Raw genomic sequence first — 21,937 nt, forward strand, 5'->3', positions numbered from 1 at the left:
CGAGGAGAAAAGCCATTAGCCGGTCTGATGGGGAACTGGCTCAAGGGGGAAAGTGAATCCCTGCCACCAGCCCAAGTGACTTTTCATACACAAAGACAGATAAAAAGAGTACGTGCCTTTCGGTTTTCCAAAGACCAAGGGCCTGGACGTGGACAACAGCGGATTCTTTAACGGTGACTGGCTGTCTCTGTCATTCTCGGTGAGCGCTAGAACAGAAATAGTTCCGTTGAACAACCCCTTCACGGGAGCAAAGCCTACCGGCGATGCATTTATGCGATGGCCGTTTTGGCCCGAACTTCTGAACAGAGAGGAGGTGTTTTGGGGCGACCATCCTGAAACCAGCCCTGCCATCTTCCAATGTTGCCAATTTGTACTTCCCAAGCGCTTGGTACAGTGCTCTGCACATAGTAAGCGCTCAGTAAATACGATTGATGATGATGATGATCTTCCCTCAAACTCTTATAGTTCTGTCATGCCTGCCAAGCCCCAAAGACCCGGGGTTTACCCATGTTTCCTGAAAGTGACCTTTGGGGTCCTTTCCCTCTATGGATACTGGTCACTGCTGGGAAGGGCTATCCATTCTTCACCAAAAACCTGGCATCCTACTCTCTGGGGGTCATAATAACTGGTTGCCTAACTTCCCGAGGCACAAGTCTGCTACAACTTTGGTTTTGTTCTCTGTCTCCCCCTTCTAGACTGTGAGCCCACTGTTGGGCAGGGACTGTCTCTATATGTTGCCAACTTGTACTTCCCAAGCGCTTAGTCCAGTGCTCTGCACACAGTAAGCGCTCAATAAATACGACTGATTGATCGATACCCCTTGGGGACCGTTGAACGGCAGGTGAAGCACACCATACAAAACTGGTGTGCTTAGAACAGTGCTTTGCAATCAATCAATCAATCAATCAATCGTATTTATTGAGCGCTTACTATGTGCAGAGCACTGTACTAAGCGCTTGGGAAGTACAAATTGGCATCACATAGAGACAGTCCCTACCCAACAGTGGGCTCACAGTCTAAAAGGGGGAGACAGAGAACAGAACCAAACATACCAACAAAATAAAATAAGTAGGATAGAAATGTACAAGTAAAATAAATAAATAAATAAATAAATAGAGTAATAAATATGTACAACCATATATACATATATACAGGTGCTGTGGGGAAGGGAAGGAGGTAAGACGGGGGGATGGAGAGGGGGACGAGGGGGAGAGGAAAGAAGGGGCTCAGTCTGGGAAGGCCTCCTGGAGGAGGTGAGCACATAGTAAGCATTAATAATAATAATGATGATGGCATTTATTAAGAACTTACACTGTTCTAAGCGCTGGGGAGGTTACAAGGTGACCAGGTTGTCCCACGGGGGGCTCACTGTCTTCATCCCCATTTTACAGACGAGGTAACTGAGGCCCAGAGAAGTTAAGTGACTTGCCCGAAGTCACACAGCTGACAAGTGGCGGAGCCGGGATTCAACAACTACCATCATTGAGCTCCATGTTGGACAGGGGCTGTGTCCAACCCGATTAGCTTCTATTTACCCCAGTGCTTTGCACATAGTAAGTGCTTAGTAAGGACTGTAATTATGACACAAAGACTGCCTAACCCCATTACCTTGTATCTGCCTCAGAGCTTTGCACATAGTAAGCACTTAACAAGTACAGTAATTACAACCTCCATGGAAGACAGGGATTGTGGCCAACCTGATTAGCTTCTATCTACCCCAGCACTTAGAACAGTGCTGTGCACATAGTAAGCACGTAACGAGGACTGTAATTAGGAGCCTCGTGGAAGGCAAGGACTGTGTCCAACCTGTGTCTCTACTTGTTGCTGAACTGTACTCTCCCAAGTGCTTAGTGCAGTGCTCTGTACACAGTAAGTGCTCAATAAATATGACTGAATGAATGAAAACTGCAAATTATTAGTGTACTCTAGTACACTAGCCAAAAAACAAAAAATACAGAGCTGTTATTTTCTTGCAGATTCAGTGGGTGGGGTTTCTACAGGGCCAGCAGACATACTCATGTCTTCCTTATCCTAAAAATTAACCCTCATGTCCCACAGACAGTTTACCCTCCCCACCTTCAAAGTCTTATTAAAGGCCCATCTCCTCCAAGAGGCCTTCCCTGACTAAGCCCTTCTCTCTTCTCCCACTCCCTTCTGCGTCCCCCCGACTTGCTCCCTTTATTTATCCCCTCTCCCAATCCCACAGAACTTATGTACCTACATCCAATTTTATTTCTATTAATGTCTGTCTCCCCCTCCAGACTGTAAGCTCGTTGTGGACAGGGAATGGGTCTCTTATTTTGTTATTCTGTGCACTCCCAAGCACTCAGTACGGTACTCTGCATGCAGTCAATAAACACCACTGGCTGACTGACAGACCAAGACTTCTGGGGAGCAGGGAGAGGGGAAAAAAGGAGAGGAGAAAGGATTGTATGCACCTTTTGATCAAAAGGTCGTTGTGGGCAGGGAATTCTCCCCCTTTTAGACTGTGAGCCCACTGTTGGGTGGGGACTGTCTCTATGTGTTGCCAATTTGTACTTCCCAAGCGCTTAGTCCAGTGCTCTGCACATAGTAAGCGCTCAGTAAATACGATTGATTGATTGAATTTGTCCGTTTATTGTTATCTTGTACTCTCCCAAGCACTTAGTACGGTGGTCTGCACATGGTACACACTCGATAAATACAGTTTACTGGCTTCCTGACTCTTGCAGCAGCCAAAGCAAGCGCTAGGGCAGCCCCAACCCACGTCTGCTCTAGGTCGAAGGGACTGTTATGGCCGCTGCTCTCCCAGCCTTCCGCCTTCCGGGGAGCCAAAAGGTCAGCTCCAAATGCCTCAGCGCCTTCGGCCAGGAGCAGAAGCCGTAGCCTGCCGAAGGCGAGGGAAATAACGCGAAGCCTCCTCCCGCCCCACACCCCGCCGGGGCCGGCTGTCCTCCCAAGCGGCCACTTGGTCCTGCCGAGGGGACCAGTCCAGCCGCGCCGTCTGATGCCGCTCGCGGCGACCCGCTGTCCCATTTTCTTACCGGGGGGAATGTGGAGTCGGTAGAGAAGCTTAATTTTCTCATTCATTTCTCCGTGGTACATAACGTCTGCAAGGGAGACACAGAGAACAAGGATCTGGCGTTGTCCGGAGGCTCGGAGACCGGATGCGTGCCGGGAGATGGCTTAGTCTCTCCCCCTTCTAGGCTGTGAGCCCACTGTTGGGTAGGGACTGTCTCTATATGTTGCCAACTTGTACTTCCCAAGCGCTTAGTACAGTGCTCTGCACCCGGTAAGCGCTCAATAAATACGATTGATTGATTGATTAATCCTGGCTGGCCCTCTTGAACCGTGGATCATTCTCAGTAGCAGTTGACGTGCTTTCGGGGCTCTGCATATAAGAATGACGTCTGAGAAACCGCTCAGCTCTCTAGCACACCTGGCTTCATTGCACTGGTCAGTCAACTTCGAAAAAAGAAGCGGAGAAGCAGCGTGGCTCAATGGAAAGAGCCCGGGCTTGGGAGTCAGAGGTCATGGGTTCAAATCCCGGCTCCGCCGCTTGTCAGCTGTGTGACTTTGGGCAAGGCGCTTCACTTCTCTGCGAGGAAAACGGGGATTAAGACTGCGAGCCCCACGTGGGACAGCCTTGATTACCTTGTATCCCCCCCAGCACTTGGAAGAGCGCTTGGCTCATAGTAAGCGCTTAACAAATACCAACATTATTATTAAAAACGTGATGGAAAGAGGAAGGGGATGGCAGGAAACCCCCACATACACACGCTGAAGAATGAGCACTTGCTCTACCTCATCAATACATTGAAGTGGATTTCTTTCTAGAGGAGCACTGCAACCCAGTGGAAAGAGCACAGGCCTGTGTGTCAGAGGTCCTGGGTTCTAATCCTGCCTCCACCACTTGCCTGCCGGATGATCATGGGCAAGTCACTTAACCTCTCTGTGCCTCAGTTTCTTCACCTGTAAAATGGGAACCCAATACCTGTTCACCTCCTACTTAAGCTTCAATTTCTTTTTTTAAATCATTTTTTAAACGGTTTTTATTAAGCCCTTACTATGTGCCAGGCACCGTACTAAGCGCTGGGGTAGATACGAGCTAATCAAGCTGGACGCAGTCCATCCCACATGGGGCTCCCAGTCTTCATCCCCATTTTACAAATGAGGTAACTGAGGCAAAGAGGAGTGAAGTGACTTGCCCAAGGTCTCACAAAGAGATGTGGAGGACTGATGTGGCCTGATGGGGAGGTCTGTTACGTGACCAGCAATTAGCAAAGCAGCGTGGCTCAGTGGAAAGAGCCCGGGCTTGGAAGTCAGAGGTCGTGGGTTCTAATCCCGGCTTTGCGACTTTGTGTCACACAGTACAAGTTAATCAGATCTGACACCGTCCCTGTCCCACCAGGGGCTCACAGTCTAATAATAATAATAATAATAATAATGGCGTTTATTAAGTGCTACGTGCAAAGCACTGTACTAGCTGGGGAGGTTACCAGGTGATCAGGTTGTCCCATGGGGGGGCTCACAGTCTTAATCCCCATTTTACAGATGCGGTAACTGAGGCCCAGAGAAGTGAAGTGACTTGCCCAAAGTCACATAGCTGACAGTTGGTGGAGCTGGGATTTGAACCCATGACCTCTGACTCCAAAGCCCGAGCTCTTTCCACTGCGTCACGCGGCTTCTCTAACAGTGCCCCCAAACCCTCTTGCTTCCCGATTAATTTAAGGTCCAAGGCCCAAGCCCCGGGCTGGAGTGGGCAGCCCCCAAGAGCCAGTACCTAGGCAGCGGGCGAACCCCTTGAATCCAACAAGATGATCCACGTTTTCATCCAGCAGCCGGAACAGCCTTTCCGCGAGGATCTCGGTGTGCTCTCCGCAGGTCCACGGGGACACGAGCTTGAAGAGCCCGGTCAGCTGCCGACAGTCGATGCAGTAGTGTTCAGCGTAAGGCCTATTAGGATCGTGGCGCTCGACCGCGGGGCTCATCTGGTCCCAGTAGCAGCTCATCAGATGCTCTCGCTAAAAACAAACCGGAAAGCGGCACGGGACACTACATCAAGACAACCAACTTGGGATGAAGATAAAAACCACCACGCGCTGGGATGTTCACTGTGCCCGTCACCCCGAGCAGCCAGAATCAACGCAGATCGTTCTCGCGTCTTCCTCCACTTTTCTTCTCTCACCTCTTCCTTCAGGAGGAGGAGGTCGGATAGGGTGGAGAGAGGAGGGAGGAGAGACTCACTGGGTGGGTATTTTATCTTCCCAGAATCAAGAGCAGAATTGAGAAGCAGCGTGGCTCAGTGGAAAAGAGCACGGGCTTTGGAGTCAGAGGTCATGGGTTCAAATCCCGGCTCCGCCAATTGTCGGCTGTGTGACTTTGGGCAAGTCGCTTAACTTCTCTGTGCCTCAGTTCCCTCATCTGTAAAAAGGGGGTTAAGTCTGTGAGCCTCCCGTGGGACAACCTGATCACCTTGTAACCTTCCCAGCGCTTAGAACAGTGCTTTGCACATAGTAAGCGCTTAATAAATGCCATTATTATTATTATTATTATTAAGAGCCACTGATGCTTTCGAACAGGTTGTGTTCACAAGATAAGTGCTTAGTACGGTGCTCTGCACACAGTAAGCGCTCAATAAATACAATTGAATGAATGAAAGATGGCCCTCTTGCATCAACTGTAGGTTTAGACTGTGAGCCCACTGTTGGGTAGGGACTCCTATACGCTGCCAACTTGTACTTCCCAAGCGCTTAGTACAGTGCTCTGCACACAGTAAGCCCTCAATAAATATGATTGATTGATTGATTGTACTTCCCAAGCGCTTAGTACAGTGCTCTGCACACAGTAAGCGCTCAATAAATACGATTGATTGATTGATTGTACTTCCCAAGCGCTTAGTACAGTGCTCTGCATGCAGTAAGCGCTCAATAAATACGATTGATTGATTGATTTAGACTAACGTGCTTTCATGGGGGTGGCTTACGTGATGGTCTTCCCCCACCCCCTAAAACTAGTACCCAGGACAAAGTGCTTGCTGACCTCCCCATATCTTCAGTTTTCTCCATCAGAGATGGGGTGGAGATGGGACCCAATGAGATAGCTTAGTTTTTAGGGGTACAGTTCCCACCTCTCACTCCAGCAGGAGTCAAGAGCCCCGGGAGAAGCTGCCACTTACAACGGCATCAACAGGGGTGCCCAAAGCTCACCCCGAGCCACAGAGAGTCTCGCTTCTTCAACTTAAGCCCTGCTCCCAACAGCCGGGGGAAATCACGGGATTTCTAGGGGTTCTCGGGTCTAGCCCGGTGCCCCCGATGCCCCTAGCTCTGCTGAAGAAGGCAGGTAGCCCCCCAACTGGCTCCACCTCTGACTGCGCATCAGGCAGAAACTCCTCACCCTGGGCTTCCAGGCTGTCCATCCCCTCGCCCCCTCCTACCTCACCTCCCTTCTGTCCTTCTCCAGCCCAGCCCGCACCCTCCGCTCCTCTGCCACCGCTAATCTCCTCACCGTGCCTCGTTCTCGCCTGTCCCGCCATCGACCCCCGGCCCACGTCATCCCCCAGGCCCGGAATGCCCCCAATCCCTCTGCCCATCCGCCAAGCTAGCTCTCTTCCTCCCTTCAAGGCCCTGCTGAGAGCTCACCTCCTCCAGGAGGCCTTCCCAGACTGAGCCCCTTCCTTCCTCTCCCCCTCGTCCCCCTCTCCATCCCCCCCATCTTACCTCCTTCCCTTCCCCACAGCACCTGTATATATGTATATATGTTTGTACATATTTATTACTCTATTTATCTATTTATTTTACTTGTACATATCTATTCTATTTATTTTATTTTGTTAGTATGTTTGGTTTTGTTCTCTGTCTCCCCCTTCTAGACTGTGAGCCCACTGTTGGGTAGGGACTGTCTCTAGATGTTGCCAATTTGTACTTCTATTTATTTATTTATTTTACTTGTACATATCTATTCTATTTATTTTATTTTGTTAGTATGTCTGGTTTTGTTCTCTGTCTCCCCCTTTTAGACTGTGAGCCCACTGTTGGGTAGGGACTGTCTCTATATGTTGCCAATTTGTACTTCCCAAGCGCTTAGTACAGTGCTCTGCACATAGTAAGCGCTCAATAAATACGATTGATGATGATGATGATGATTACTGTATTTATTTTACTTGTACATATCTATTCTATTTATTTTAGAATAGATAAATACTAAAAAATACTAATAAATAAATAAATAAATACTAAATTTTGTTAGTATGTTTGGTTTTGTTCTCTGTCTCCCCCTTTTAGACTGTGAGCCCACTGTTGGGTAGGGACTGTCTCTAATGTTGCCAATTTGTACTTCCCAAGCACTTAGTACAGTGCTCTGCACACAGTAAGCGCTCAATAAATACGATTGATGACAATGATGCCCTGCCCACGAACCAAGCAGATACGCCTCTGGGTACCCACGGCCAGCTCCCGGATTTCAGAGAGCCACCACTTAGGCGACGAGGTCATTAATGGACCACCCTCAAAATACCCCACCTTCAACCCCATTTCTCCTTTTCCGCGACGACGGGCCCACCTTGAACAAGTCGTAGAGTTCCTCTAACTCTTCAGGGAGAATCGTCACATCGGGAATGACAACTCTGAGCTAGAAGGAAGAACACAAATAAGGAATCTGGTAGAGGGAGACACGGACTGCGATTAGAGACGCGACGATGGTATTTGTTACGGGTTTACGGGTGTGCCAGGCACTGTTATATGTCTATATGTTTGTACATATTTATTACTCTATTTATTTTACTTGTACATATTTATTCTATTAATTTTATTTTGTTAATATGTTTTGTTTTGTTGTCTGTCTCCCCCTTCTAGACTGTGAGCCCGCTGTTGGGTAGGGACCGTCTCTATATGTTGCCAACTTGCACTTCCCAAGCGCTTAGTACAGTGCTCTGCACACGGTAAGCGCTCAATAAATACAATTGAATGAATGAATGAATGAATGTTCTAAGCGCCAAGGTAGATACAAGCTGATCTACTGGGCACCGTCCCTTGTCCCTTGGCTCACGGTCTAGCGAGGCTCCGTGGAACGAGCCCGGATTTTGGAGTCAGAGGATGTGGGTTCTCATCCCGTCTCTGCCACTTGTCTGCTGTGTGACCTTGGGCAAGCCGACTCACTTCTCTGTGCCTCAGTTACCTCATCTGGAAAAAGGAGATTAAGACTGTGAGCCCCACGTTGGACAACCTGATTACCTTGTATCTCCCCCAGTGCTTAGAATAGTGCACTGTTGGCCCTACTGAGAGCTCACCTCCTCCAGGAGGCCTTCCCAGACTGAGCCCCTTCCTTCCTCTCCCCCTCGCCCCCCTCTCCATCCCCCTCATCTTACCTCCTTCCCTTCCTCACAGCACCTGTATGTATGTTTGTGCATATTTATTACTCTATTTATTTATTTTACTTGTACATATCTATTCTATTTATTTTATTTTGTTAGTATGTTTGGTTTTGTTCTCTGTCTCCCCCTTTTAGACTGTGAGCCCACTGTTGGGTAGGGACTGTCTCTATATGTTGCCAACTTGTACTTCCCAAGAGCTTAGTACAGTGCTCTGCACACAGTAAGCGCTCAATAAATACGATTGATTGACTGATTGATTGCATGGCACATAGTAAGCACTTAACATTTTTATTATTATTTTTAATCCCCATTTTTCAGATGAAGCTACTGAGGCACAGAGAAATTGAGTGACTTGCCCAGGGTCGCCCGGCAGACAAGTGGTGGAGCCAGGATTAGAACCCATGACTTTATGAGTCCCAGGCCCATGCTCTATCCATTACGCCATACTCTAATCTTTATGCATCTGCATAAAGAGTCTCACGGTTAGGTGAACAAAAACCCTCTCCTTGCCTATCATACTTACTACATTCTGTTTGGTGATGTCCTCGTGGCTTTGGAGGACTTGGATTCTGTGCTTACAGCGCATGTGTTCAATCTGCTCCACAGAACGGTCTCCAAATTTCTGCGGAGAAAGTCGCAGGACGGCCCGTGTGGAGACAGAGCGGACCAACAGGAGCCGAGAAACCTCCGCCACGAGAGTCGGAGCCGGCGGAAAGCCCCTCCTTTCGGCAGGAAACCCCCGGGGATCACGGGAGCTGGGCCCATTTACCTCATACGCGTCGCGAATCAGATCCGCTATCTCGGTCACGGGGAAGGGTTCCTGATGGTCAGAGAAAAAGGCATGGTGGTTTCCAGTCGGTGGCCCGGGACTGTCCTCATTCCTCACGTGGTCAAGAAACCTAAACCAAGCCAACCAGCGGATATTATTTATCACCCTTATCACCCGGGGGTATGCAGGAGGCGGGGAGGGGGGCTGTCTCACCACAGGACACCCGAGGCCACAGCGAATTGAGGCCGAACCCCTTCCCAGCTCTATCTGCTCCGCCAAGGCCGGGACCTTGGCAGGGAGCAGGGCCGGAGGACAAGGTGTTCTTTGTTCGGTGGATTCTCTGGAGACGCCTCAATTCCTAAAGCCTTCTGAACTTCTCTGACCCTTTTACATGCTCTAAGGAACCAAACCCAGCCCAGTCACAGAGAGAAGAATGAGGAGGTGAGGTGGGGAGGGGAAAAGGAAGAGGAGCCTACTCCACTTTCCCAAGCGCTTCATACAGCGCTCTTCTCGATAAATACGACTGAATGGATGAATGAAAAACCAAATGGAACAGCTTCTCTGGAAGCCGTATGTGACGGGGATGAGATGGTGGCAGTTCTAGTTAAATGGGGATTAAAACTGTGAGCCCCACGGGGGACAACCTGATTACCCGGTATCTACCCCAATGCTCAGAACCACGCGTGGCACATAGTAAGCACTTAAACACCATAATAATAATAATAATAATAATAGTTCCCGGATGCACACAGCATGGCTGTATACTTCTGGCCTTCCCAAGGCAACTTCCCTCCTAATTCCAAACAAGAGCCACTGCCTAGTTGCGGGGGCTGGGGGACGCCTGGACACTCCTCAGCCCACCTGCTGAGGATCATCAAGGCCTGGCCATCGTCTTTACTGCTGCACAGCTCCACCGCATTTGCTTCTAAAACCGCCAAGCCCAATTGGAAAATGGCTTTGATCCCGTCAAAGAAGAAGCAGTCCACCACATTCACGGCGCTTTCTAGCGGCATGATACTGAGGAATAGGGTGAGGAACCACGAGAGGGAAACGGAAGACAGGGCGGACAGATCTTTCATGTGGTCGGCCAGTTCTGGCAGGCGTTCTTTGATGAGTTCTTCAAACACCGACTGGTCCACTTGAGCTCCTGAAAAAAGATATCATATTTCCATGGGGAGGGTACCTTGACCTCAAGACAGCACATTTACTGTCCCGACACCCGGCATGCCTCAACCCCACCAAAAAAAACCCCCAATATCCACCAGAGCACAAAATAGTGGCCTGGCGGACAGAGGCTCGCCAAAGGAACTGTCTCTGGCACCTTCAGTGACGCAGTTTTACGGACACAGAGAAGGCTCATCTATCCATAGCAGGAGAGGAACGAACTTAACCCCCTCGCTAGCCCGGTTCCTCGGTTTAATAATGAGCCGCTCAATCAGATGAAGTGAAATGTTTAAGAAACAAAAGCCCACGCTCATCTGGAGAGATCTGAGTTCTAGTCGCCACCCTACCCCTATCTCCGGGCGACCCGAGGCAAGTCGCTTGGACTCTCTGGGCCTTGGTTTCCTCATCTGTAAAATAGGGATAAGACCACCTGCCTGCCCCTACCTCAGGGGGATTCTGTGAGGAGGAAGATGAGAGCTGGATGAAAAAGCTCTCTACACAAACAAGGTGCTACTGATTCCCCCCGGCAACCGGAGCCCCAGAGAGGCGGGGATGGGCACGGCTCACCGATGACTCGACGGTCGAAGTAATCCGGGAGCATACGCTCACACACGGCGACAAGCAGCCAGAAGGCTTCTTCCTCCTTGGCATAGAGCAGGAACACAGAGGTCAGGATGTTCATGGACTGCAGAGGGGACACGGCGGAAGGGACATTATTTTCCAGGTCACACGGCAGCGGGACTGACGCCTAAAGCGATGGACCAGATAATCAGGTGACCTGCTTTCAGCAGGGGACCTCAAAGCACGGACGTGTCACCTGTCCCTCCCTCCCCCGCCCCAAACCCGTCGTTCACAAGCCTGAAGAGAGGCCGCTTATTTGTGAAATGTCAGGTTTAGATCCTAGCTTTTCAAGTGGTTTCACCAACCCATGATTTGCTCAAATCTTCAGAGGACCACACCTGATTCTTTTACCCTGTCTGTCTCTCTCCCACAAAAACCATGATTCTCCCCTGTCAAAACAAACAGCGTGGCTCAGTGGAAAGAGCCCGGGCTTGGGAGTCAGAGGTCGTGAGTTCTAATCTCAGCTCTGCCACTTATCTGCTGTGTGACCTTGGGCAAGTCACTTCACTTCTCTGTGCCTCAGTTACCTCATCTGTAAAATGGGAATGAAGACTGTGAGCCCCCCATGGGATAAGCTGATCACCTTGTATCCCCCCCCCCCCAGCGCTTAGAACAGTGCTTGGTACATAGTAAGCGCTTATTAAATGCCATTATTATTATTATTATTATTATATCCTCTTAAATCTCACATGCAGGGATCCAGAAACAACCATTCCTCACGAAGGAGAGTAGAGACGAAAGATCTTAGCCTCGGCAGACGGATGGGAAAGGTGAGGCTGAAAGTTATGTGGTTGCCAGAGGTCACAAAAGCCAGCTGGGAGCCAAACGGTGGTTGGATCTGGGGGAAATTCCCGACTCCCTTTACTTCCCATTTCCTAGGTCCAAACAGTTGGGAGACTTAACTCACTTATAAGAGTTAGCGGTCCTCATTGAGGCTAGAAAGAGGGATGGAGACCCCAGACCCTGCCTTCTCCCTCCCAACGACTTCACCTGGCAGTAGCCTATCTTCGGGTTGCGGTGGGCATAGGCGGTCAGCACCCTCCGCAGGGCTGCGATTCCCGTTTCGTTTTGAAAGGCGGGATGCTCGGGTAACGAGCGATGCAGGTCCCGTTCGATCTCCTCGGTTGCCATGCAACACTTGCCCATCGACTCCTCCACCAGATTCCCGTAGTAACCGGGATGGGTGTTGAGATCAGTAACAGCATCTGGTGACAAAGATTTTTAAAAGAACTCACGTTAAGGTGCTTCAAATGATTTTCAGCCCAGGGTCACCAAGCGTTGATCTGATTTCACAGTAATCTCCCGAAATAAATACAATTCCACCCTCAGCCAGAGCTGATTTTTTTCTTCTTTACCACACCCTCCTATTATGGTATTTGTTAAGCGCTTACCTTACTATGTGTCAAGTACTGTTCTAAGCGCTGGGGTAGGTAAAAGTTTAGCAGGTCAGACACAGGCCCTTATCCCATATGGGGTTCACCGTTTAAGCAGGAGAAAGAACAGGCTAATTGAATCTCCATTTTACAGATTAGGAAACTAAGGCACTGAAAAGTTTAGTGATTCCTCTTCCTCTCTTTCCTCTCCCCTTCCTCTCCCCCTCGTCCCCCTCTCCATCCTCCCATCTTACCGCCTTCCCTTCCCCACAGCACCTGTATATATGTATATATGTTTGTACATATTTATTACTCTATTTATTTATTTATTTTACTTGTGCATATCTATTCTATTTATTTTATTTTGTTAGTATGTTTGGTTTTGTTCTCTGTCTCCCCCTTTTAGACTGTGAGCCCACTGTTGGGTAGGGACCGTCTCTATATGTTGCCGACTTGTACTTCCCAAGCGCTTAGTACAGTGCTCTGCACACAGTAAGTGCTCAATAAATACGATTGATTGATTTGTCCAAGGTCACACAGCAAGCAATTGGCAGATCCAGAATTAGAACCCAGACTCCCAAACCCGTGCTCCTTCCACTAGAGCACGTAAATATGTGTTTTCTGCTCAAGTTTTTGCCTACAGAAGTAGCAGCACAGTCTCAAAGAGTAACTAAAAAAAGTTTTAATATTGAGCTTGTCAAGACACACAAATCATACACCCACTCAGGTCTTCCAGAATGCGGGTTTTCGCCCTGCGTTTTGGACCCAAAGCTATTAGTGATTCCGGGTACCGTTCCTCCAACAGCAAAAACTTGCTGGGCAATGTATGAGCAGAAGAAACAGTTGTGTGCTGTGTAAATCACAGACCACGCGCTATAATAGCATGTGCTAGGATACACATTTTTAATGCAAGTTTGATTAAGAATGTTACCCCCCGTAATAAGAGAACCAAGTGGCTCTGTTAAACTGGCCCTCATATTTAAACTCTTCTGATGGTGGAGGTTACTTCTGGACACCAGTGTGACTGAAAGATCAATAGTCAGTCATTCAGTCGTATTTATTGAGCGCTTACCGTGTGCACAGCACTATGCTGAGCGCTTGGGAAAGTACAATACAACAATAAACAGTGACCATCCCCACCCACAGCGAGTGCCCAGTCTAGATATGGGACTGACATTCCCACCATATTCTCCACTTACACACTGTCCTGTTTGTTGTTTGCTACAACTGGAGTTCTTTTAGCTATACAGCTCTGATTATTTAGCCTTCATTCAGTCATTCAATCGTATTTATTGGGCGCTTACTGTGTGCAGAGCACTGTACTAAACGCTTGGGAAGTACAAGTTGGCAACATAAAGAGGCGGTCCCTACCCAACAACGGGCTCACAATCTAGAAGGGGGAGACAGACAACAAAACAAAACCTGTGGCCAGGTGTCAAGTCATCAGAACAAACAGAATTAAAGCTAAGTGCACATCATTAACAAAATAAATAGAATAGTAAATATGTACAAGTAATAAATCTGTACAAACATATATGCAGCAGACCTCCCTCCAAGCTCCCTGAACTCTGTGCTATCCAGATCGTTTTTCTACAATGTCTTGCTTCATCTATCCTCTAGGCAGGGAATGTGACTGTTTATTGTTATAGTGTACTCTCCCGCGCTTGCTACAACTTAAGTGCTCAATAAATATGATTGATTGATTGAATGTCTCTTCATTCCTCAAAACTGGCTGCCAATTCCTCTCCACCTCAAGCAGAAACACCTGTCAGCTTTAAGGCACTCAATCCTCGGTTTACCTGGGCTTCTCGGCCTTGTAACCACTCACATGCTTCAGTCCTCTCAAGCTGATTATTCACTGCGCTTTGCTCTCATTTTACCCACCACGGACCTCTTGCTCACACCCTCCCTCCTGCCTCTGACCTAAAACACCCAAAGACCTCAGGCCTCCCCCCCATCTTCAAAGCCCTTTTGAAATCACACCTCCTCCAGGAAGCCGTCCCCATCTGACTTCCAATCTCCCCATCCGATATCCCCCAACTGCCATGTTAGCCTTCCCAAGCCATCTGATCACTTACGGGCTCACTTGAGTTAATAACTCTATCATCAGTCAACGGCATTTACTGAGCACCTGTGTGCACAGCACTGTATTAAGCGCTTGGGCGAGTACACTATAACAGAGTCTGTCTCGGCCGCTAGACTGTAAGATTCTTCAGGGCAGGTATCGTGTCTTCATACTCCATCAGACTCAATACTGTTGCTTGATTGCTTTCGCGGACCCTAAATATGCACTCTTTCGCACGCATGAAAATAAACATCACAAAGGGGGCTAAAATCCTCTCAAGCCTGTTGAGATGGAGGGTTTAAGTCAGTATTAATGGCTTGTTCAGGGCAGCAATGCCAGAGGAAGGCATTTGAGGGCTTTTAGGCCTGTTAAGTTGGTATTTAACAGACATCCCCCAAACACAGCATTTCCTCCAGTAACACATTCGGGCACCCAGGGCCTGTTTCCAAGACTCTAGGGCCGGGCACGGGAGTCATAGAGAAATTCCAGGGGGGTTCCAGGCCTGCACATTGGGCACTAGCTGGGCTTAGCCAAACAGGTCCCATTTGGGTAATAAATTTAATTGTGGTATTTTTTTACGTGCTTACTATGCGTCGGGCACTGTACTAAGCGTTGGGATGGATACAAGCAAATTGGGTTGGACACAGTCCCTGTCCCATATGGGGCTCACACTCTTAATCCCCGTTTTACAGATAAGGAAACGGAGGCCCAGAGAAGTGAAGTGACTCCTCCAAGGTCACGCAGCACACGAGCGGCGGAGGTGGCATTAGAACCCAGGTCCTTCCGACTTCTGTGGCTACAGAGAGGCAGCGTGGCTCAGTGGAAAGAGCCCGGGCTTTGGAGTCAGAGGTCATGGGTTCAAATCCCGGCTCTGCCGATTGTCAGCTGGGTGACTTTGGGCAAGTCACTTCACTTCTCTGGGCCTCACTTACCTCATCTGTCAAATGGGGATGAAGACTGTGAGCCCCCCCGTGGGACAACCTGATCACCTTGTAACCACCCCAGAGCTTGGAACAGTGCTTTGCATATAGTAAGCGCTTAGTAAATGCCATCATTATTATTATTCCAGGCCTGGGCTCTGTCCATTAGGCCTTGCTGCTTCTCCGGGGGCCCGCAAAAGGCCATAAACGAGGGAGTCAAGTAGGTTCCAGCCACGTGCCAATTTAGGAACTCACATTTAACACCCATGTCTTGGCATTCAGGCTGGCCAGGATGCCTTTGGCTGGACGAGGCCCTCTTTGAACACTCTAGACGACGACTGTGGGCCAAGGGAAGGGTTTGGCACTGCCCTGGCACGACTCACACTCTTACATCATCATCATCACTCTCTCCTCGACCCCCTCCAGTCTGGCTTCCGTCCCCTTCATTCCACGGAAACTGCGCTCTCAAAGGTCACCAATGACCTCCTGCTTGCCAAATCCAACGGCTCATACTCCGTCCTAATCCTCCTCGACCTCTCAGCTGCCTTTGACACTGTGGACCACCCCCTTCTCCTCAACACGTTATCTGACCTTGGCTTCACAGACTCCGTCCTCTCCTGGTTCTCCTCTTATCTCTCCGGTCGTTCTTTCTCAGTCTCTTTTGCAGGCTCCTCCTCCCCCTCCCATCCTCTTACTGTGGGGGTTCCCCAAGTTTCAGTGCTTGGTCCCCTTCTGTTCTCGATCTACACCCACTCCCTTGGTGACCTCATTCGCTCCCACGGCTTCAACTATCATCTCTACGCTGATGACACCCAGATCTACATCTCTGCCCCTGCTCTCTCCCCCTCCCTCCAGGCTCGCATCTCCTCCTGCCTTCAGGACATCTCCATCTGGATGTCCGCCCGCCACCTAAAGCTCAACATGTCGAAGACTGAGCTCCTTGTCTTCCCTCCCAAACCTTGTCCTCTCCCTGACTTTCCCATCTCTGTTGACGGCACTACCATCCTTCCCGTCTCACAAGCCCGCGCAACCTTGGTGTCATCTTCGACTCCGCTCTCTCGTTCACCCCTCACATCCAAGCCGTCACCAAAACCTGCCGGTCTCAGCTCCGCAACATTGCCAAGATCCGCCCTTTCCTCTCCATCCAAACCGCTACCCTGCTCATTCAAGCTCTCATCCTATCCCGTCTGGACTACTGCACTAGCCTTCTCTCTGATCTCCCATCCTCGTGTCTCTCTCCACTTCAATCCATACTTCATGCTGCTGCCCGGATTATCTTTGTCCAGAAACGCTCTGGACATATTACTCCCCTCCTCAAAAACCTCCAATGGCTACCGATCAATTTGCGCATCAGGCAGAAACTCCTCACCCTGGGCTTCAAGGCTGTCCATCCCCTCGCCCCCTCCTACCTCACCTCCCTTCTCTCCTTCTACTGCCCAGCCCGCACCCTCCGCTCCTCCACCACTAATCTCCTCACCGTACCTCGCTCTCGCCTGTCCCGCCATCGACCCCCGGCCCACGTCATCCCCCGGGCCTGGAATGCCCTCCCTCTGCCCATCCGCCAAGCTAGCTCTCTTCCTCCCTTCAAGGCCCTGCTGAGAGCTCACCTCCTCCAGGAGGCCTTCCCAGACTGAGCCCCTTCTTTCCTCTCCCCCTCGTCCCCCTCTCCTTCCCCCCGTCTTACCTCCTTCCCTTCCCCACAGCACCTGTATATATGTATATATGGTTGTACATATTTATTACTCTATTTATTTATTTATTTATTTTACTTGTACATTTCTATCCTACTTATTTTATTTTGTTGGTATGTTTGGTTCTGTTCTCTGTCTCCCCCTTTTAGACTGTGAGCCCACTGTTGGGTAGGGACTGTCTCTATGTGATGCCAATTTGTACTTCCCAAGCGCTTAGTACAGTGCTCTGCACATAGTAAGCGCTCAATAAGTACGATTGATTGATTGATTGATTGATCATCATCAATCGTATTTATTGAGCGCTTACTAAGTGCAGAGCACTGTACTAAGCGCTTGGGAAGTCCAAGTTGGCAACATATAGAGACAGTCCCTACCCAACAGTGGGCTCACAGTCTAAAAGGGGGGAGACAGAGAACAAAACCAAACATACTAACAAAATAAAATAAATAGAATAGATATGCACAAATAAAATAGAGCAATAAATATGTACAAACACATATACATGTATACAGGTGCTGTGGGGAAGGGAAGGAGGTAAGATGGGGAGGATGGAGAGGGGGACGTGGGGGAGAGGAAGGAAGGGGCTCAGTCAGGTCATGAGTTCTAATTATATTCATGTGTTCTGTTACATTGCACTCTCCCAAGCGCTTAGTACAGTGCTCTGCACACAGTAAGCGCTCAATAAATAATTGACCAACTGACCTATGCCTTTGGCTGTATACTTCTTAAACACTCTGATGTCAAGTCCCTTAACACTTATGTCCATGTACTTATATTCTACTATCTGTAATTTTTTTAACGTCTGTCTCCCTCCGTATACCGTAAGCTCCTTTTGTGCCGGGATTGCATCCACTGACTCTACTCTATTATACTTTCCCCAGCTCTCAGTACAGTGCTCTGCACACAAGAAGTGCTCAGTAAATACCGCCGATTAAAAACCTAGGATATTCGGGGTTAAATACCTTGATAATAATAACGCTGATGGCATTTGTTAAGCGCTTACTAGGCGCGAAGCACTGTTCTAAGCGCTGGGAGGGATACCAGGTGATCAGGTTGTCCCATGTGGGGCTCCCAGTCTTAATTCCCATTTGACAGATGAGGTAACTGAGGCACAGAGAAGTGAAGTGACTTGCCCAAGGTCACACAGCAGACAAGTGGCAGAGCTGAGATTAGAACTCGCGACCTCTGACTCCCAAGCTTTCCACTGAGCCACGCTGCTTCTCTATGGACCCTATAAGGGCCTTCATGAGGGTGAGCGGCAGGTGAAACCTAGTCCCTTCAAACCCAGGACAGTTCTGTTGGGAGTTTCCAGGTTTCACCATCCAAACAGACAGGATTAAACCCAATGACTGAGTCTGGCTGAAAATACCGGACAAATTCAAGAGGAATGCGTTACCTGAAAAGAGGAGCCAAAGTTTGCCACGCAAGGATTCAGGGATCCCCATGGCGACGAGCTTGCGGATCTTTTCGGTGCGAAACATACAGACGGTTCTGCCATATTCTACAAAGTGGTCATTCCAGAGGCTCACTTTTATCTGTTCCCTTGACTGAAAAACCACAAACACAATGAAAGGCACGGAAAATGAAAATTCTTCTACCATTTCACGGCATCACCTATTTGACCCACCTGTGAGGGAAATTCACAGAGAAATTTTCAATAAGAGCTGTCCCAGGCAATGAAATATTACAGTCACCCTTCTCCAAAAGACTGTCGAGGCTGGGAAGCTGTTAGGTGTTGACCTGACCTCTGATCGGGAAGTATGGAATTCCCTTTCTTTGAAGTTGCTTCAGAACCAATCTAGTTCCATGGGTGACCTTTGGATCTCCCTGAACATGATGGTACAGGAAAAAGCGATCTTTTATGGTTCCTTCTAGACTTTGGATTCTATGATTTGCGGAAGAGGTGGGGGCGGGAAAGTGGGGGAAAGGAGGAGGGGGACAGGAGAAATCTACTTCCATACATACAGACCGAAGAAGTGTAATCAATTCCCAGTTACTCATGTGAACTATTTATCTTACTGCTCTAGTGACCAGTCACTGGGCCATTTCACTAGTAAAAGGTATGAAGGTGAAGCCACAGTGAAGTTGAAAATGAGGCCCTTGAACTACCTGTGAACTTATCTGTTTATGTCCATACTCCATTTCCACACATTCAAGGCCAGACTAAAGATGCTTACAAGGAGGAACGATAAATTTAAATGAGGTAAAGCATACATCCAGACCAAAGAAGTGTAATCAATTCTCAGTTACTCATGTGAACTACTTATCTTACTGCTCTAGTGACCAGTCACTGGGCCATCTCACTAGTAAAAGGTATGAAGGCGAAGCCACAGTGAGGTTAAAAATGAGGCCCTTGAACTATCTGTGGACTTATCTGTTTATGTCCATACTCCATTTCCACACATTCAAGGCCAGACTAAAGACGCTTAGAAGGAGGAACGATAAATTTAAATGAGGTAAAGCATACATCCAGACCAAAGAAGTGTAATCAATTCTCAGTTACTCATGTCAACTATTTATCTTACTGCTCTAGTGACCAGTCACTGGGCCATTTCACTAGTAAAAGGTTTGAAGGCGAAACCACAGTGAGGTTGAAAATGAGGCCCTTGAACTATCTGTGGACTTAACTGTTTATGTCCATACTCCATTTCCACACATTCAAGGCCAGACTAAAGATGCTTAGAAGGAGGAACGATAAATTTAAATGAGGTAAAGCATACATCCAGACCAAAGAAGTGTAATCAATTCTCAGTTACTCATGTCAACTATTTATCTTACTGCTCTAGTGACCAGTCACTGGGCCATTTCACTAGTAAAAGGTATGAAGGTGAAACCACAGTGAGGTTGAAAATGAGGCCCTTGAACTACCTGTGAACTTATCTGTTTATGTCCATACTCCATTTCCACACATTCAAGGCCAGACTAAAGATGCTTAGAAGGAGGAACGATAAATTTAAATGAGGTAAAGCATACATCCAGACCAAAGAAGTGTAATCAATTCTCAGTTACTCATGTGAACTATTTATCTTACTGCTCTAGTGACCACTCACTGGGCCATCTCACTAGTAAAAGGTATGAAGGCGAAGCCACAGTGAGGTTAAAAACGAGGCCCTTGAACTATCTGTGGACTTATCTGTTTATGTCCATACTCCATTTCCACACATTCAAGGCCAGACTAAAGACGCTTAGAAGGAGGAACGATAAATTTAAATAAGGTAAAGCATACATCCAGACCAAAGAAGTGTAATCAATTCTCAGTTACTCATGTCAACTATTTATCTTACTGCTCTAGTGACCAGTCACTGGGCCATTTCACTAGTAAAAGGTTTGAAGGCGAAACCACAGTGAGGTTGAAAATGAGGCCCTTGAACTATCTGTGGACTTATCTGTTTATGTCCATACTCCATTTCCACACATTCAAGGCCAGACTAAAGATGCTTAGAAGGAGGAACGATAAATTTAAATGAGGTAAAGCATACATCCAGACCAAAGAAGTGTAATCAATTCTCAGTTACTCATGTCAACTATTTATCTTACTGCTCTAGTGACCAGTCACTGGGCCATTTCACTAGTAAAAGGTATGAAGGTGAAACCACAGTGAGGTTGAAAATGAGGCCCTTGAACTACCTGTGAACTTATCTGTTTATGTCCATACTCCATTTCCACACATTCAGGGCCAGACTAAAGATGCTTACAAGGAGGAACGATAAATTTAAATGAGGTAAAGCATACATCCAGACCAAAGAAGTGTAATCAATTCTCAGTTACTCATGTGAACTACTTATCTTACTGCTCTAGTGACCAGTCACTGGGCCATTTCACTAGTAAAAGGTATGAAGGCGAAACCACAGTGAGGTTGAAAACGAGGCCCTTGAACTACCTGTGGACTTATCTGTTTATGTCCATACTCCATTTCCACACATTCAAGGCCAGACTAAAGATGCTTAGAAGGAGGAACGATAAATTTAAATGAGGTAAAGCATACATCCAGACCAAAGAAGTGTAATCAATTCTCAGTTACTCATGTGAACTATTTATCTTACTGCTCTAGTGACCAGTCACTGGGCCATCTCACTAGTAAAAGGTATGAAGGCGAAACCACAGTGAGGTTGAAAATGAGGCCCTTGAACTATCTGTGGACTTATCTGTTTATGTCCATACTCCATTTCCACACATTCAAGGCCAGACTAAAGACGCTTAGAAGGAGGAACGATAAATTTAAATGAGGTAAAGCATACATCCAGACCAAAGAAGTGTAATCAATTCTCAGTTACTCATGTCAACTATTTATCTTACTGCTCTAGTGACCAGTCACTGGGCCATTTCACTAGTAAAAGGTATGAAGGCGAAACCACAGTGAGGTTGAAAATGAGGCCCTTGAACTACCTGTGGACTTATCTGTTTATGCCCATACTCCATTTCCACACATTCAAGGGCAGACTAAAGATGCTTAGAAGGAGGAACGATAAATTTAAATGAAGTAAAGCAGGTAACAGACAACTTAACTCCCCAAGAAAACCTATAGACTAGCTTTGTGTTCGCTAATTTGAATGCCTGCTATTGATTCCACCAGCACTAGGCTAAAAACCATCCGCAGAACCAGCGAGGTGTACTTTGACCCAAAGATGAGCTCTGGAATCAACTGATACAGAGTGATCTAACAATAATAATTGTGATATTTGTTAAGTACTTACTATGTGCCAGGCACTGTACTAAGCGCTGGGGTGGGTACAAGCAAATCGGGTTGACACAGTCCCTGTCCCACGTGGGGCTCTGAGTCTCAATCCCCACTTTCCCGATGAGGGAACTGAGGCCCAGAGAAGCGAAGTGAGTTGTTCAGGGTCACACAGCGGCCGAGTGGCTGAGCCAGAATTAGAACCCATGACCTTCTGATTCCCAGGCTTGTGCTGTATCCACTATGCCATACTGCTTCTCGTTCAGCAGTGGCGGGGAGCAGCCAGGGAGACTTAACTCCAGCTCAGGC

At 48.0% G+C, this 21,937-nt stretch overlaps 1 protein-coding gene across 2 annotated transcripts in view; it reads right to left on the reverse strand.

Annotated features, from left to right (window-relative positions):
- The window catches only part of TBC1D8 (TBC1 domain family member 8), a 77,015-nt gene that overhangs the window by 4,436 nt on the left and 50,642 nt on the right, over window positions 1-21,937 (reverse strand). For both annotated transcript variants that reach the window (XM_038761757.1, XM_038761756.1), the window contains exons 9-18: window positions 18,350-18,500; window positions 11,895-12,109; window positions 10,851-10,968; window positions 9,981-10,266; window positions 9,120-9,249; window positions 8,874-8,972; window positions 7,540-7,608; window positions 4,763-5,003; window positions 3,024-3,089; window positions 117-206 (exon numbers count right to left, since the gene is read on the reverse strand). In XM_038761757.1, coding sequence (XP_038617685.1) covers window positions 117-206; window positions 3,024-3,089; window positions 4,763-5,003; window positions 7,540-7,608; window positions 8,874-8,972; window positions 9,120-9,249; window positions 9,981-10,266; window positions 10,851-10,968; window positions 11,895-12,109; window positions 18,350-18,500 — 1,465 coding nt within the window. The remainder of the gene's footprint in view (window positions 1-116; window positions 207-3,023; window positions 3,090-4,762; window positions 5,004-7,539; window positions 7,609-8,873; window positions 8,973-9,119; window positions 9,250-9,980; window positions 10,267-10,850; window positions 10,969-11,894; window positions 12,110-18,349; window positions 18,501-21,937) is intronic.

This window comes from Tachyglossus aculeatus, chromosome 20 (genome assembly GCF_015852505.1).
Source record: "Tachyglossus aculeatus isolate mTacAcu1 chromosome 20, mTacAcu1.pri, whole genome shotgun sequence".
NCBI classification, from domain to species: domain Eukaryota; kingdom Metazoa; phylum Chordata; class Mammalia; order Monotremata; family Tachyglossidae; genus Tachyglossus; species Tachyglossus aculeatus.